The 18858-nt window shown below is 42.6% G+C and overlaps 1 protein-coding gene across 5 annotated transcripts in view; it reads right to left on the reverse strand.

The window, feature by feature from the left end:
* EPB41L2 (erythrocyte membrane protein band 4.1 like 2) overlaps positions 1-13114 on the reverse strand; it is a 112911-nt gene extending 99797 nt beyond the window's left edge. For 4 of the 5 annotated variants that reach the window (XM_056856947.1, XM_056856946.1, XM_056856943.1 and 1 more), the window contains exon 1: positions 11470-11672. In XM_056856947.1, the coding sequence (XP_056712925.1) occupies positions 11470-11601 (132 nt within the window). In that variant the 5' untranslated portion in view covers positions 11602-11672. Of the gene's footprint in view, positions 1-11469; positions 11674-12691 lie in introns of those variants that run through there. The other variant, XM_056856948.1, reaches the window with a different exon arrangement.
* Positions 13115-18858: the final 5744 nt, after the last annotated feature.

The raw sequence follows: 18858 nt of genomic DNA on the forward strand, positions 1-18858 counted from the left end.
GAAGCTTTCCAGCATAAAATTCTCCGCGGCTGGCCTGCACATGTTCATTCCCCATGTGGAGCTGCACAGAGACCACGCCAATGAAATCTTTGGTTCCACTTCAGCAATAAAGTATGATGCTTAATAAAGTCAGACACTTAATATATTTAGGCATTATCTATTGAGATAATTAGGCATTCAGGTTTTTCCATCCATGATTATGAAGACTAATTATCCTCAGGTGGGCAAGATGCCCTTCTACTTCAGAGCAAAAAGGACCTTCTCAATGAGTATTCAAGGATCCATTCCCGCTCTGAAGGAAGGGCATCTTGAAAGCTTGGGATGTCCAAGAGCCATGTTTATTCAGGAGGGACTAGTCTTCATCCTCCTCCACCACATGCTGCAATACAAGCTCAGAAGAATGCCACATCAACGGATGCATAAGAGTCGATGCGATAATGTCTAATGAATGTTGATACTGTTGACCAGGTGGCAGCCTTACAGATGTCCTTCACTGATGCATGTTTGTCAAAGGCATCCATGGGGACTGCGCTATGTAAGGAGTGGGCAGTGATGCCTACCGGGATGGCTAGACCCGTTGCTCTATAGACTTCTATGATGCACAACCAGATGGCATTGCTTAGGGCTGCCCTACACATTTTTTAATCCTTATTGGGCGAAGAAATTGAGATAAAACAGTGTTGGCCCACCAGATGAGACTTTTTCTTACCTTGGGGTTCAATGGAATGACCTTGTCTATTTTGAAAGTGACGCAACTTTGGTGTTGTCGCAGAAGGTTTTGAAGAGGTCTGGCTTGAAACTGAGTCCATGGAACGATTCCTGGACAAGATATCACTAGTCCCTGAGTCTTGTGAGGACCATGAGATGAATCATGTGTGACTTGGAAGTTTGGCTAGCCATGGAAGAGATCTTGAGAGCTTTGTCCTCGGGAAGGAACAGCATGTTGGTGACCAAGTTGATAATAACTTCGAGATGCTGGATTCTTTGTTGAGGTACAAGTGAACTTTTGCTTCTGTTTATCAAGAACCCATGGCCTTCCAAGATAGCAATGACTCTTCTGGTATGCTTGGTGGACAGCTGCGCAGAAGGGACACAAATGAGGATATCATCCAAGTAGGAGTGGACTTGAATCCCCTCCCTTCTCAACGATGCCACTACGGTGACCAGAACCTTTGTAAACACCCTTGGAGCTGAGGACAGGCCGAAGAGAAGAGCCTTGAACTGCATGTGAAGATCCATGTAGCAAACCGTAGAAAGCAGTGATGAGACATGTATGGGTATACGGAGGTAGGCCTCCGTAAGGTCTATGGAAGTCATGTGGGTTCCGGGACGAAGGGCCTCGACTATGGACCATAGGATCTCCATCCGAAAGTGTTTTTTCTGGATGAACCTGCTGTGAGCTCTAGTCCTGCAGCAAACCCATAAACAGATTCCAGCAGACGGCAAGTCCACGAAAGCAGTTTTATTGATTAGATTCGACAGGTTACAGAAGCCATATTCAGAATGACACTAGTAAGGGGCTAAGGCAAGGCACATGGCATATATGGAAAAGCAAAAGGAGATAAGCAGTAACCCTAGGCAACCCCCCTCCCAGTGGCAGGAAGGAGTACTTGGCATTTCGCACACGAAAGGAATCTATGAAGGACTCTATGAAGACTAAACATGGGGCACGGACTGGCCTTGGAGAGAACTGCAAAACAACTGTCCTCATGGCCTGCTCCTGACACCTGCTGACAAACTTTTAAGTCGAGGATGGCCCTCCAGTTGCCGTTCCTCTTGTGGACTGTGAACAGGATGGAATATACCCCCGAGGAGCATTCCTCTGTTGGGACTGCCAATTCAATGCAGCTCCAATTCAATGCAGGTGGTTTATGGCTTCCATAGTCCTGGGGTGCCTGCTCTTGTGCGGGGACCTTGGAGAAGGTACAAATCGATTTGGGGGTTGTGAAGAAATTCTTTCAGGTATCCCTGTTGTATGAGTTGGAGGACCCAGGCATCCAGATGGGAACTGACCCACTGTGGGAGGAACTGTTGCAGTCTTCCCCCCCACCATCAGGGTCATGGCGTCACTGTTTGGTGTTTTTTGGTTGGGGTTGAGAGGGACAGTTGAAATGGTTGAAGTGTCGAAAGGAAACTCTCGAGTTTGGCCATGAAGGCTGTCTTTGCTCCTGGTGAAAGCGAGGTAGGGTGTGGAATGAACAAAAAGACTGAAATGATTGATTAGGCCTGTTGTCCCGTCTGTGTCTGCATCATGAGCCTTTTGTCTTTGGTGTCAGTTAGCATTTTATGTAATCTGTCCCCAAACAATTTACTTCCCTTAAAGGAATAAGCAAACAGGATGGTTTTGGATTCAATATCTGCCTGCCAGGGTCTGAGTGGTTTCCCCTTTCCTACACAGTAAGCCAGCTGGGTGACCCTGGCCTATTCACAACTCTCTAAGAGCTCTGTCAGCCTCACCTACCTCACAGGGTGTCCGTTGTGGGGAGGGGAAGGGAAGGTGATTGTAAGCCAGTTTGATTCTGCCTTAAGTGGTAGAGAAAGTCGGCATATAAAAACCAACTCTTCTTCTTCTGCCCAGGTTCGCTGCACTTCTGAAGGGCATCTGTCCAATTCCTACCCTATACAGAGGGGAGTAAGACAGGGATGTCTGCTGGCCCCCATATTGTTCAATCTTTACATTAGTAACATGGCCTCTAGATTAAACAACCAACAGTTCCATCCCCCTATACTGGCACAATCTCCTATCTCAATCCTACTGTATGCTGAACGACACATTGCTACTTTCTAGATCCCTAGTGGGTCTACATCGACTTCTGAGCTCTTTCGCAGAATACTGCTGCTATAAACTATAGTAAATCCAAAGTGATGCAGTTCTCTAGGTCCTCACGTCAAAAGAAATATCTTTGGCGTGTTAGTGGCAACCTTACTGATCAGGTCACTCAGTTCAAATATCTTGGGGTTTACTTCCAGTCCAATATGTTCTGGACAAACCTTATTAGAAATGCATGGACCAAAGCACCTACTGCCATAAAGGCAATAATCCGTTTCTTCTACTCTAAAGGAGGTCAATACATTCCAGCTGCTATCACTAAATTCAACAGTAAAGTAAGATCACAGTTTTTATATGGTGCATCCATCTGGGTTGAAGCTTGTGGAGAAACTATTGATTCTCTTTTGAATTATTTTCTGCTTAAAATTACTGGTGTTCCCAACTGCATTGCCGGGGTATCACTGCGTGCTGAATTGGGCCTTAGTTCCCTCAAAGCTCGGATTTGGGCCACGGCTTTTAGACTCTGGGTCAAGATTTATTTCTCCACGGAGGAGAATGGACATTTACATGTACTTCAAGTTGATTCCTACCAGACCTCATGGAGTAAACTGGTTAAACGTCACATCCAGTCATTAGGAATCTCTTTTTCTGACCTAAAAGATTGCGGGTCATCAGCAGACCTTTCTTCAATCCTGAGCTGCTTGCAAAAACTGGATTTCGGAAGTACTACAATAAGAGCACATACAGTATGCTCACTTTTATACCTAGGTCTAAACTTGCCACAATTTCTTCCAATGTATTTTGATTTTCTGACAATCTCGCGATACAGACGATTATTTATGTTGGCTGAATGCCATTCCATCAGGAAAGTTAATGGGTCATCTAAATAGGGTACCGTATTATGAGAGAGTATGCCAATGTGGTTCTGGCCAAATAGACACTCTTCAGCATTCCTTGTTTAGTTGTGACCTGCTCAACAAAGCAAGAGACAGATAGATAAAGCCTTTTATCTGGGAATCTGCTAGTGAATTGGAAAATTTGAGGGTTCTTTTAACAGGGGTGGATTTTAATACTACATTGGCAGTTGCCAAGTGTTTATATCAGTCAATCAAGATAAAAAATACAATTCTTTTATTGTTTATCTAGATATCTGTTTATATATATATATATACACACACACACACACTGTCAGGAGGATGGTATGCGGTAGTGCAGTTTCTTCGTACGTAAGAAAACAGGAGATTTACGTTTGTGTATTGACTTTCGAAAACTCAGTGCTGTTACCCAAACAAATACTTATCCCATCCCCTTCATTTCTGATCTCTTGGGACAGACAGTACCTGGTCCGCTGGAAGCATTTTAGTCCCGCCCAGGATGAATGGGTGCGTGCCTGTGATGTCTCCGCCCCCCGCTTAGTACAAGAATTTCATGCAGCCTACCCTCACAAACCCACGGTGGGAGGGTGAGGGGGGTCTTTAGGGGGGAAGAATGTCAGGAGGATGGTATGCAGTAGTGCAGTTGTGCTGCTCCCAGGTGCTGTTGTGCTGTTCTGTCCAAGGCCAATCTGTGTTTAGTCTTCATAAATTCCCATACTGTGGGAATTGCCAAGGAATTGCCCTTCTTGCCTCTGGGAGGGGGTTACTTAGGTTACCAGTTATCTCCTGTTGCTTTCCATATATGCTCTGCACCTTGCCTTTGCCCCTTACTAGTGTCCTTTTGAATATGGCTTCTGAAACCTGTCGATGATAACCAATAAAACTGCTTTCGTGGATTTGCCGTCTGCTGGAATCTGTTTATGGTTTGCCGCAGGGCTAGAGCTTACACACACACACACACACACACGTGTGTATATATATATATATATATATTTCTTTTTAATTTTGATCTTAGTGTGACATTGTTGAGGGCCAAATTGGCCATATGAACAGTATCATTAAAGTATAAGTAAAGTACCTTTCAGATGGCATCAATTTATATATTCAAAGCATCTGCTTTAAATACATACATCCTTTAGTTAATTCAAGGTAAAGGTTTGGGTGTAAGAGTCATGCTGCTTGAAGCTTCAGCAATGTATGGTTCCAGCCTCTTGGACCTTGGGCAGAAGAGTTCCCACAGCAAGTTCCTCAACCTGACAGCCTTGAATTTGCTGTCACTGTTACCTTATTGTCCGGCGTATAAGATGACTGTTTAACCCAGGAAAATCTTCTCAAAAGTCGGGGGTCGTCTTATACGCCAGGTGTTGTCTTATAGGGCGGGTGCTGAAACTTCCGAGCCGGACTGGAGAATCTGCCTGGGGAGCCATCTCCGTTCTGTCCATGTCCGCCGGAGGAGGGAGGGGAGGCGAGCCCGGCGAGGGCGCTCGCTGCCCGGCTGGGAGTCAGAGCCAGGCGCGCCGGGGCACACGGAGGGAAGTGCTCGGCCGCGCTCTGGCGGCGGCGCAAGGCAGGCAGGCAGGCGGCTGGCTGGCCGGGGCGGCCGCTCTCCCCACGTCCTTCTCCGCCTCCTGCCCACCCGCTCCGGCGTCGCGACTGCAGCTGTGCCGCGCTCCAGCCCAGACTGAGGGTGGTTCGGGGCTGAGCGAATGCGGGCAGGCTGCGTGCTCCTCCTCCTCCTCGGCCCCCCCTGCCTCCCTCCCTCCCCGCCTCCCTCCCCACCTGCGCGTTGGTGCGTGTGGCTCCGCTCTCACAGCGCGGCCAAGAATGTGACCAACTCCCCAGGGGGGGCTCTTCCAGGAACAGGAGCCGCCTCCCCCCGGCCTGGCTCGGCTCCCGGCCCTTGTGCAAAAGGCGAGCAAAGGGGGGCGGCAGGGAGCGCGCGAGGGGCGGGCCTCGGCTGCGGAGGAGTATATCCCAAACTCTATATTTTAACTGGAAAAGTTGGGGGTCGTCTTATACGCCCAGTCGTCTTATACGCCGGACAACACGGTACCTTGTAGAGCTCCTCCAGTGAAGACTCCTGAATGAAAAGGGACTTGCATTTCAACCAGACCAGAATATGACAAAGCTGAGCAGTTGAAATCCAGTCTCTTCAAGTCTAGTTTTCGAAAAGCAGTAGCAAGGATTAAAGAGCCCCATGTTAGGCAGGTCATGGAGGACATCATGCTATCTTGGATACTAGATGTGGGAATCTCATTTATCTAGGTTTATGAAATATGTATATAAAATATTTATAAACCCACCTTTCTTTCAGTACAACTGGAACCCATGGTATATAACCTCATAATCACAATACAATAATTCTAAAATACACTTAACACAATAAACGAGCATCCAGCAACACTCTAATGCTGTGCCAAAAAGCTGCTCAGTCCATGCCAAATACTTTGTTAAACTATACAATTTTTCAGCTTCTCATAAAAGCAAGGTGGAAGTCTGCCTCATCTCCCCTGAGAGATCATTCCAGAGTAGAGTTAATTACTAACTTTTGATTTCAGCCACTGTTGACTGGTAGGAATAATTTCTCTCTCCTCTGGCTCCTGTGTTCCCTTTACCTCCTTTCATATCATCTTGTTTTCTTTCCAGCATGAGGCCCATAGCTCAGGTAAGAGCAAGATGGCCACAGCCACTCTGCCCCATGGAGAGAGAGCAAACATATAGCAAAGGGAATAAAGGGTACAGGCTTCCCACTACAGAGACCTGCTCTGAGCCAGCCAGTGGCATTGTGAAGCCCCTCTTCACAAGAAACCAGCATACCCCTCTGCCTTCTTGCTCTATCTTCTCAGAATCAGGCACAGCAGCTCAGGTGACAGAGTGAGATTGCCAAGGTGCTCAGAGGACAGCCATGGTGAAGGGGGAATAAAACCACCACTGCACGTCTGTGGCCAGCTTGCTTTCCTCTTGAAAGCTTCCCAGGTGCTGGGATGAAAGGGCAGAGGCTGTGGAGTAGGGCAAAAGTTGCTGGAGAGGATGAGCCATTTACTTCTATACCTGGCACCAGGCCCTAACTCAAGGAGGCTCAAAGTTGACCCCACTGCTGGTTCATGCAACGGCAGCTACTTCAAGGTGGGAATTGCCTACAAACCACAAGCTTCACTGGCCTTGCCCACTTTCTGGACACAGGAGACTGGTCCTATATTGTCAAAAAACCATATGTGACTCCTGAGCCACTGAGTTATCATTGGAGCAGACAATACCAATTATTTCTTCATATAAGGCTGCTTCATGTAAAAGAGCAGCAGTGCGGCCACATGTACAATGCAGATTTGTTTTTCTACTTCAATTGCACTTGTCAAACAGGTATTGAAAATTGATGGGAGCTTAATTGACTAAACTGTTTGCTTGAATAGTCATTTGCCAAATTATAATTGAGCCAGCTGTAAGCTTACTTAATAAAACATTTTCTGTATTTGTTGTAGTGCTACATTAATAATGAAATGGTGCCTGGAGACAGTTTTGGAGTGGATGCAGGCTAATAGACTGAGGCTTCATCCTGACCAGATAGAAGTGCTATTGGTGGGCGGAAGGTCTGACGCGGGAATTAACCCTTTTTGGATAGGGTCACACTCCTCTTGAATGAACAAGCTATTAGTTTAGGGGTGCTCTTCAAACCACATGTACTGCTGAATTAGCAGGTGGCAGCTGTGGCCAGGAGTGCCTTTTACCACCCTTGACTGGTTAACCAACTGCAACTTTTCCTGGGCAGAAAAGATCTGGTCACTGAGGTGCATGCCCTGGTTATATCTGGATTACATTACTGCAATGCACTCTACATGGGGAAGCTCTTGAGAAGTGTTCAGAAACTTCCATTGGTACAAAAGGGTGCATCCAGGACGCTGACTGGAGTGGGTCATAGAAATCATATCACTCTAGCCTTGGCCCATCTTCAAGGTGCTGGTTTTGACCTTCAAAACACAATATGGTTTGGGACCAACATACCTGGAGGACTGCTGGGCTGAACAAAAATCTCTGAGAGAAGCTCAGGGGAAAAAACATGGCAGGGAGTGGGTGGAGCTAAGGAGCTCATTGTCTCTTTTCTGAAAAAAGGGAGAGAGTCTGTTTTTGGTAACCTGCATGTTCAGTAGCTGTTTTTGACTCTGGGAACCTGAGGGTTCAGATTTGCCTAAGCAGTTATGAAACAATTCCTGTGGAGTGACAGGCAGAGACTGGGAGGAAATGGACCCTTTCTTAGGTCATTGAAAGGGATCAGGTTCTGGGAAGGAGATATTCCAGATACGGGATTTTGGTAAGGTATTACTGCCTCAAAAGTGGGGCAGATTTATAGAGAACTGGAAGAGCAATTTGAGAAAAATCTCCATACTTCTTTGTTTTCTGGTGCGGGAGAGATTGTATAATCTCCATACTTCCCTGTTAGCCAGGTGGCAGAGTCTGAATAGAAACATCTATAGGAAGTTCTGTGAACTGAATTTGGGAACTTAATTTAAGAATTGTAATTCTGACTAAGCCATCTAAGATCTATGCCTTCTCTGTAGTAAAACTTATAAATTAGCTCTGGTTCTATGCCTTCCCTACCTACCATTTTCCCTGCAAGTCTATCTCTTGTACAGTGTTTAATAAATCTCTGTTACCTGGTTGTTAACTTGAAAAGGCCTCTGGTGTCTCATTTCTACTGAGGTAAAATAAGTAAAGGGACTAAGGAGAAAATTTAAAACTCCAATCGAACTTTTTGGAAAGCAGTTTCTCTCTCATTCGGTATATAAAACAAAAGACTAAGTATAAAAGAATAAGAATACCGAAGAAATAGATATTAGAAAGTCTGATCTTTCAGTCATTACCTCCATTACGTCTAACTAAGAACTAATAACATGGATCAAAAAAGACGACAATATTCTTCTATACAATTCACAGTAACACAACATTACATATTAATAAAAACACTAATATGGTTGTGAATTTTAAGATCCTTTCATAAGGCATAAAAGCTTTGGTCGAACATGCATTAAACACAAATAATGTTTAGTACTCATGCTAACCAGTAATATTTAATACTAATCTGACAACATTACTTTTACTTCTTTCCTCTGAAAATCCCTCATAACAGCCCCATATTGCAATAGAGAAAAAGGCAAAGCTAAGACAGTATAGACTGCAGATTTTTGGGATTGCTTAACAAGCCTCAGCCTGAGAGAAGTAAAGCACAGGAACGCATCTATGCTTAGAGAATGTGCTAACTGTACTGATAATTTCAATCTGCAGTCAATGCACAACAGACTTGACCCTTTGGTCTTCACAGGTAACAGCAGAATCCCAGGATAACTGCTGCAGCAATGCAGTTCACCAAACATGACACCTCACAATTTAATTAGGAGGTTTACAAGCCTTATCAGGAGCCTTTGTTCATTTATATTCAGCTTACTAGAACCTCAACTGTGTCTTGAATTTACTGCACTTCATATCAGAACCATTAGGGATCAGAACAGTTCAGCTGGATGATTAAGGTTCCCATCTATGAAGAAATCATTTTTAAGTTAGCATACTAGCCTTTTTAGCAGATTATGGGAACAAAACCATATAGACTAAAATATATTTTATCCCCCAAAATGTTTGATTTGATGCACAAAGTTAAAGCTTAAAAGCTTACAGCTGATTTCTTGGCTGTTTAAGGATACTTCTTCACTTTAGAACAGCTGCATAATACCCAAAACCTCTGTAGGCACAAATGCTACAGAAAATAAGAGGAGACCCCTTCTTTCAGGTAATTCTGTCCCACCCTCTACATGCACAAAATGATGCACTTATGAGCATAGCACAATCCAGTTCATAATTAGAAGGAAAATCTCTTTGATGCAGGACTGTCTGGCTCCTGCACATCTCAGACATTAAATAAAATTTTAACGAACCTGGAAAACATTAATAACCAGGGCCCAGCAGGACCACTTCTAGGAATTAACTCCAAACAAATCATTTTTATTCTGATACATTACAGTCTGTGAAAATATTTTCTTACCTATAAGATTAAGAATGTACTACAAGATCAAAAAGTAGGGATTTACAGCTAAAATAAGATTTCTGGTCTTAATCTGCATATGAGAGGCCACAACTTTAGCATATGTGCCTAAACTGCAGTTGCCTTATGACTAAATTCTGTTAAGTAACAAAAATCTAAGCACAGTGCCCATCTAAATAATGGGGTCTTATGCTGCTGACAAAATATTAACATGGAGCAAACCTGCACAGGAAGGCTATTCTACCAAAAAAGAACTGCCCCTGAAAAGCATCTAGAGTGGATGGCTGCAGATTGACTCTGCCTACATGATGGCGCTTTAAGTACTGCCTGATGACTGAAGCTATTGCCGCAGGAGCATATTGGGAAAGATGGTTCATGGGTATCTTTACAACTTAGGCTATGAAACACTTCATAGGTAATAACCAGCAACCTGAATTGAACCCGGAAACAAACAGGCAGTCAATGCAGTAACTTGAACATGGGTTTCATAAGTGAGCTGCAGTTAAAGCCAGTTCTGAGCCCAAAGCTGAAGCCCAAGCTGAAGCCAGGTTGAAACTGATCAAGGGCAGATGTGCCACTCAGGTAACCTTGGAGACTGCTCCAGCATCATATGCTGTATCACCCACTGCCACTTCATAAGCCTACAGACAGACTCTATGGCATGGTCTGATTCATCCCAAGTCTTTCACCAATGACAACTTCACACTCCCCGCCTCCCTGGTAAACCATGAGGATAGGTCCTGCCACATCATAGAATCATAGAATTGTAGAGTTGGAAAGGACCACCAGGGTCATCTAGTCCAACCCCCTACACAGTGCAGTACATTCACAACTACCTCCACACGCCCAGTGACCAGAAGATGGCCAAGATGCCTTCCCTCTCCTCATCTGCCTAAGGTCACAGAATCAGCATTGCTGACAAATGGCCATCTAACCGCTTCTTAAAAACCTCCAGGGAAGGAGAGCTTACCACCTCCCGAGGAAGCCTGTTCCACTGAGGAACTGCTCTGTTAGAAAATTCTTCCAAATGTCAAGACGGAAACTGTTTTGATTTAATTTCAACCCGCTGGTTCTGGTCCGACCTCCTGGGGCAACAGAAAACAACTCGGCACCATCCTCTCTATGACAGCCTTTCAAGTACTTGAAGATGGTTATCATATCCCCTTCTCAGTCTTCTCTTCAGGCTAAACATACCCAGCTCCTTCAACCTTTCCTCATAGGACTTGGGAAAAGATGTCAAGGAGTGTCCCTGTTTGTTGGCTCAGCCAGCCTGTAATTTCATGTGGTTACAAGTATCTCCAAAGAATTACTACAGAGGTTCTCAAAATTCCCCCAGAGTGGGCTGGAAACCATAACGGTCCATCAGTCCCTGAGGGTGGACTATCCTTATTGGTTCACTGGCTCTGCATGTAGGAGGTAGCAAACTCAGCCTTGCATTCAGAAAACACTGATCTTCAACTTGCGCCTGTGACGTGTAATATCTAGCTTTGGAAGCACAGAGTGATTTAAAAATGGGACCTTATTTATAACCTGAAAAAGAGAAGGTTAGAATAGGGGAAGATACATTTGCAGATACTGTTGTGCTGGCAATATTGATAGTTACACTACTGTTCAGAGTATATTCAAATAGCTTAATTGTAGCAATAAAAATGGCTTTAAAATGACATCCTTCACTAGTCATAAACCATAGTGTTGTGAATGCTCTATTATAAAAAATTACAAATATACTCCTATTTCTATAAAGGCATACAGTACTAATTGCATTCTTTTCAGAAAAGGGATCCTGACAGGCTCACCTCAAGTTCACAGCTGTATTCTGTGCCATCCAATAGTACTACTTTACACTGGACAGTTCTGATCTTCTTAGGAGTTTTCTGAACAGCCCTCTCAATTTTGACTTCAGCTGTCTGCACTTCTTTGGTCTCCATTTTGCCTTCTTCAGTCCCTTGTTTGTTTTCCTTTTCTTCAGAAACAGTATCTTTACTGCCTTCTTTCGCAGGCTGTACAAGACAGTGTATGTTAATGCATTGTAAGGCTGTCCACAGCATGGTAAATCAAAATCATTATTATTTATAATGATTACTTTTGTTTTAAATTTCAGAACAAAAAACAGATATCTCCTCATAAAACCTTAGAATTTATATAACCTAGTAGAAAAGAGCATAATCATTGCCTATCAAACCAATTCTGGCCAGAGTTAAACCAAGAAGCTGTTCAATATAGCCATGTATGATGTGTAAACCTACTTATGATTGGGTATGGATGACGAGACAGTTGTATGTGTAGATTTGGGGGGGGGGGAGTAATTTGCACTTGGTGAATCAAACCCTTTCTGGCAGTAAAAAAATTGAAATTTCAGAACCCAGTTAGACAAGTTTACAGGATTTTTGTAATGCATATGTGGACCTGTAGACTAGTACTTTTTTGTGGACTTATTTGTAAAGCCGGTAATAAACGAACTAATAAGTAGCTACAGGGTTATGTTTATGTGTATATACAATACCCATTTTTATTTTTAAAAAGTTATACATAAAGCATCCTTACTTTGATGCTTTCAACAAAGCCTTCTAAATTAGTTCACGATGGGTAGCCATGTTAGTCTGTCACTAGCAGTAGAAAAAAGCAAGAGTCTTTAAGGTGCTACTGGACTCTTTCTTTTTTCTACTGTTACAAATTAGTGTTTGTTTTTTATTCAACAAGAACTGTTAACTGGCTTCTGTACTTTCTGATCCTTCAGTGCCCTCCCAAATGCTATAAGCCTTTCAAAAACATGCAAAGCTTTTGCTAACCCACACAAATCAATAAGCCAAACCCCATTACTTGCTAGTCCTAATACACTTGACAATACTGAGAATCACAGAATGTCAGTAGCCTCATATCCACATTTTACAGATTTAGTTATGTGTAAACAGAATATGACAATCAACCGCCAGTGAAACCACTAAATATCCTCCGTAGGTAAGCTTTCATTCATTTACTTTTCTTTCCAATATATACCTGTGTTCCAGCACTACTAACAGAATCTTTTTCATCTTCTTTGTCATCCCCTTTCACTTCTTGCCGATTCTCAGTAAAGTCTTCCAGTTTTTCTTTAGGCTGAGCTGCTTCTCCTGGAAGAGGACATTCACCCTCCTCTGCTACTGCCAAGTGTTTCTTTGTATCTTCATCTTTGGGTTCTGTCAAGCTGTATGACTTTTGTTTCTTAAGCCAAGGCGGGATGAAGCGAGAAATACCCTTGCTTTCAGACAGATCTTTTTCCTTCTTTGAACGTCTAGGGCTACTTTGGCTAGGTGGGTTCTGAGGAACAGGAGAACCTTCTGCTATTTCAGACTCCTGCTCCTTTGGACTTTCTGGTGCATCCCCAGCATCTTCCTTTACTGCAGGTGTTTCCAGCTTCTCTGACGCCTTTACATTAGTTTCTGAACCAACTTCAGTCGTCATGATCACTGAAGATGCTATAAAAACAATATGCATACATATTATTTCAGAAGCAACAGATTTTAGACTGGCAGAGTTAGGATATCCATTCTACAATCCTATCTAACTGCACAAATAGCACAAACAAAAATACAAACCGTAGCCTTTCACCCCAGGACAAACTGCAAATATATACAGAATATATAGTGTGCAAAGATTAGTAATTGGAATTGCAGAGGGCAAGAGTCAAATGAAATATGACAAGGGTCCTGGATCCCATTTAATCAACTGCTGACTGCACACTCAGCCTAATCTTCCTCACAAAGTTGTTGTGAGGATAAAATAGAACAAAGGAGAACAAAGTAATCTATTTTGGGACCCTACTGGGGAGAAAGGCAGGGTATAAATAAAATTAAATAAATAAAATATTAAAGAATTTCCTTCTTCCAGATCAAGCTATGTACAACATTATAACCCATCTCATTCATTCAAGAATTACAAAACTAAGACTGGAGCGAGATGTTAGCAAATTTGGGATTGTTTGGGAACATCTGCTTTCAATCTCAGTCTAGCAAGAAGGGTGTGACTTGACATCTTTGGCAGGATAACTCAGAGCACAAACTTTACTGGTTGCTGTTTTAGGTGGTGGAGAAACTTGGGGTATGAAGTTATCATGTACTTTTTGATATTACAATGGAAAGAGAAGGTTATAATGTAGGGCTAACATTCTTGTTGACATCCACTCAGAAGACATATTTCTGACCCAAGTAACTGAGCACACACACACATCTTTTATTTTGCATCCCCTTAGCAGTAAAAATGCGCAACAAGCCAAAATACAGTTAGTATAGAGAGGGATAGAGTCCTAATCTTACAAAAAGATAGCTTTCAAATTACCTATAGTTTTGCTGCTGAAGGAAGCTAAATGGCCAGATGCCATGTCAATTTCAAAACAACTGACCATGAAATGAAACTACTCAGCACAGGCAGGTAAATGAAATGTGCCATTTTCTGGAACAAGTTCAACAAATTCTTATTGAAATAAGTTTCGGTAATGCACTCAACACTGTATTTGAGACCAGAATAATGTTTTATCACAACATATCATTCAAAATATTTTATTCATTTTACAAACACATCAACCATTAGCAGCTGCTTGCTTAATCTTAAATTAATTGGACGTCTTAAAGCAGGGGTGGGGAATGTCAAGCCATGTAAGGCCCGCAAAATCATTTGGTCTGGCCCTTTGTGGGTCCTGGCAGATCTCTAGCTCAGGAGGATCTAAGACTGGCAATCTGCCCCCTCCCACGGACAGGAATAGCCTCTATTCAAGGCGGATGTGAGTTTGTTTTGCCGAGAAAAGGAGCCTTCTTTCCCCCTTGCAGAAAAGTCATTAGCTATGGAGCTGCTAGGATCGCCCAAGAAACTGTGTTAACCCTTTCCCACCCGGGCTGTGGAGAAACGTATTTCCTCTGTACTACAAGAGGGCTGGAGGTGGAAGTGGCAACAATGGAGGGGTTCTCAGCCAGTGTGTCCTCATTTCATCCCTGCAGGCGGAGGTAGCAGGAGCCAGCTGTAGAATCCGGCCCCAACCATGTGAAGCAGGAGCAACTCCGGTGTGCAGCTGGACAGCTATGCCCGGCTGGTGCAACAGACCATCCTGTGCCACCAGGTGGCCGAGTGCACCACCGGTTGGATGCCTGTCTGCTTGCCCACACAGGGGTCATCTGGGCAGCTGCCTGCTTGGGACTTGGTCAGTACCCCCTCTCCCTTCTGGTTCTTTCCCCTCTAAGTCCTGCAAAAGACACGAAGGGCGGGAAAGTGCCAGATTGGGGCGTTACTGAATCGGGCTCCTTCGCCTACAAGCCCTGAGTGGCTTGTCGCTCACTCCATCTGTGTTTGCTGCCCTGCCTGAATCTCTTGGGCCCAGCTGGGGATGGCAGAGCTCAAAAGCGAGTCGCTCTACGTGGCAGACACTCGGAGCTGTCTCCGGTTGTGCCTCTTGGCTAAATGTTTGACCAAATATAGCAGGCTAATTTTTAAGTTAATAATTTTGTACGGCCATCGAATGAGGTTATAAATATCCAAATGGCCCTTGGCAGAAAAAAATACTTGTTGTATTGTTGATTACTTCTAAAAATGAATGTTTAACATTCATGCTGCCCTGCTTTCAAAAGTGAAAGAGTGAGGAATGTATATATACTGATCAACTTCTGAAAATGATTAATGCATTCCAATCCTAGAGGAGATCTCATAATTTGTAACTTTTGAAAAAAGGAAATGAGAGCCTGTGTGGTGTAGTGATTAAGAGAAGCGGACTTTAATCTGAAGAACTTGTTTTGTTTCCCCGCTCCTCCACATGCAGCCTGCTGGGCCAGTCACGGTGTTCTCAGAACTATCTCAGCCTTACCTACCTTACAAGGTTCCTGCTGTGGAAGGAGGGAAAGAGAAAGTGATTGTAAGCCGCTTTGAGACTCCTTTTGGTAGAGAAAAGAGGGGTCTAAAAACCAACTCTTGCGTGCTTGTTTACAAGATCATAATGTAGACATTTGCTAAAATAAAAAATAATTCAAATGCCACATACTATTCAAAATTGTCGGCTATCTAAAAACTAAATGCAGAAGAATATTTTAGGTTTTATATCCAATATTTTTCAGATTCCCAAGTTATTAATCCTATTGACAGAGACAAGAGAAAGTTTTATGTCTGGCAAATAAGTAATTCTGGCAACAGCAACACTGACATTTTTCTTCCACTAACATAATATTCAGACCACCAACTGCATAAACTATACAAGCACCAGCATTAAACTATGACACCTAAGAATCAGTGAAAAGTGTCTATTTGTCAAACATTCAAATTCTGGCAATCATTCATTAGTGTAGTTTATTTTGCATATGAAGTGTGCATAATTTAATGCAAGATACATCAAGCATCTAGGTGATTTCAAGAGACATTTTGTCAATCACAGCAATCTCATTAAGCAGCTGAATGTGTGTGTGTGTGTGTGTGTGTGTGTGTGTGTGTGTGTGTGTGTGTGTCTGGCTTATGGCGACCCCTTTTGGGATTTTCAAGGCAAGTGACATTCAGAGGTGGTTTGCTTGCCATTGCCTGCCTCTGCTTCACAACCATGTTATTCCTTGGAGGTCTCCCATCCAAATACTTGCCAGGGTTGCCCCTGCTCAGCTTCTGAGATCTGATGAGATCAGACTAGCCCGAGATATACTATGTATATGCAACAATCCTAACCTGGATAAGTATCTTTATAACTACAAGTACAACTTCCTGTTTTATGTACATGTTTTACAAAGGCAAATATAAAATTCTGTTCACCAATCTAGCTGTACTGAAGATGTTTAGAACACAACAAAGTTGTTGTTTTGGCATTTAAATATAGTTACAATATGAAAAGCGTGAACAGAAACAGTTTGGCATACAGAAACACAAACAAGTGCCTCATTTTTTTAAAACAGTAGGTGGGTATAATAATTGAAATAAAATAAAACAATATTTTATTTTAATTCTAGAAGATTTAGATAACCCAAAATGTATTAAAATCCGTACAACAAAATGTCAGTGTTTGAGTGCTTGAGGCTCATTTTACATTCTGAACTCCACTAACAATTTTTTGCATTATACCATCCATTATTCAGACTAATTTTCAACCATCTTGACATTTGGTCTAGTAAGTGTCTTGCAGCTACTCAAGACAACTGTGGCTAAAAGTAACCAAGCTACATTTTCATAACTGGATATGCAAACTTTTTATTTGTTAAAAATATACAGTGCATACTGCTTAAAGTGGGTAATGTGACAGAGGTAATCAGTCTCAGATTTTCAGAACAAAGTTGCAAGTTGAACCATTTCAGAGTTAAGATCAATGTAATGTCACAAAGCTCATTCTTTTCATTAAGTGATAATTTCTGAGCTACGTGATTCAATATTCACTCACAGTACAGGTAACATCTTGTTTAGTGCTTGGTACTAGCAAAGCAAAGGTATTTATTATGGTCCACGACCAGCAAAAGTGCTTGGTACTATATATGTATAGGCATTCGCTTGCTGCTGAAGTCACTATATATTTTAATTGACCAGCTAAAATCAACCCCTTTCCCCAAAACCTTTTCGATCCCAACAGTTTTTGGACTTCACCATAAATTGCTTATCAATATGTAACAACAATATTAAGAGATTAATGTGAACTTGCATCTATATAATTTTAGCTTTGTATATCAAACTAGTTCTGGGGAATTCCTCATCATTAAAAAATGGGACATCCAGCTGATGAAAATCCAACAGTCTCTTCGTACAGTTTAATGAACAAGAGTGGCCCCACCCAAGCCCTGACTATGCTAGAGAAACACATACCCAATGGAAAACCAGAGCTTAGTTCCAAGCTCGTTTCATTCCAGCAGCCAGAAAATGCACACGGGTAAAAAATACAACTCTGTTTTTCTGCTAGCTACTCTACAAACTAAGAGAAAGAAAACACTAGCGAGCTTAACTACAGGAGAAATCTGTCTCAGGAGAGGTTTGTTTCAGTAGGGGGCTATAGTTAAGCTCTTAGTACATCAACTGTAACGTACAATAATTTGTTCCCAGAAACTAAAAACAAGTAATTACATAAGCAGTGCTAATATATCTTTTATTTCTAAACAGACTTAAGGCTGGATTCAGATGGCCAGCTGGCAAGCTCATGCTCACACACCTCGCTCCTTCCCTTGCCTTTTTGTGTGCAGAACAGCAGTTACAAGCTAACCTTGGTTACATGAGGCTTGCATATGCAGGAGTTTTGGTTAACCAGAGTTGTTTTCCCAACCCCACTAACCTTAGGATCATGGTTAGTTAGAAGAGAGAGAATTTTGTGGGTCTGCATACTTGCATTCACGCATCATAGTTAATTGGAATTCATTATAACCATTATTCTCTTGGGGGGAGGGGTGGATAAGGCACTCATAAATGCAGCAATAAATCTGGTGCAGATTTATACTTAAAGGTAAAGGTCCCCTGTGCAAGCACCGGGTCATTCCTGACCCATGGGGTGACGTCACATCCCGACATTTCCTAGGCAGACTTTGTTTTTATGGGGTGGTTTGCCAGTGCCTTCCCCAGTCATCTTCCCTTTACCTCCAGCAAGCTGGGTACTCATTTTACCGACCTCGGAAGGATGGAAGGCACAGTCAACCTTGAGCCGGCTACCTGAAACCAACTTCCGTTGGGCTCAAACTCAGGTCGTGAGCAGAGCTTTTGACTACAGTACTTTTACTTAGCTGTGGTTAAATTTGACATGAATGAATCCTTAAATTAATAATTATATGTCCAGGAAGGTCATATTTCAACATTAACAGAATTTTGGATAATGAAACGCACAAATGCTTTAATTGAAGAGAGGACAATTTGATCATACAAGAAAACAGCTGCAAAAATAGAGATGAAACTGCAGGAACTTTATAGGAAGAGAAATCCTTTCTTGCCCATCTATTTCAGAATAAACATTCATGTTCAAGGGAAAATGCCTTTACAAATTAGCAAGGCAGTACTCACGAACAAGAAACCTTCCCCAAAACAGCTCCTCCAAAGGTGTTTTTAAACTGAAATGTATTTACTTCATTTATAGTTCACCCTTACTGCAGACTCAATGCAGATTATTATTAATTATTAAAGTGCTGTCAAGTCACAACCAACTCATGGTGACCCCTCATGAGGTTTTCAAGGCAAGAGGTGAACAGGGGTGGGCTTACCATTGCATTCCTCTGCACAGTAATCCA

Source organism: Euleptes europaea, chromosome 10, assembly GCF_029931775.1.
Source record: "Euleptes europaea isolate rEulEur1 chromosome 10, rEulEur1.hap1, whole genome shotgun sequence".
NCBI lineage: Eukaryota > Metazoa > Chordata > Lepidosauria > Squamata > Sphaerodactylidae > Euleptes > Euleptes europaea.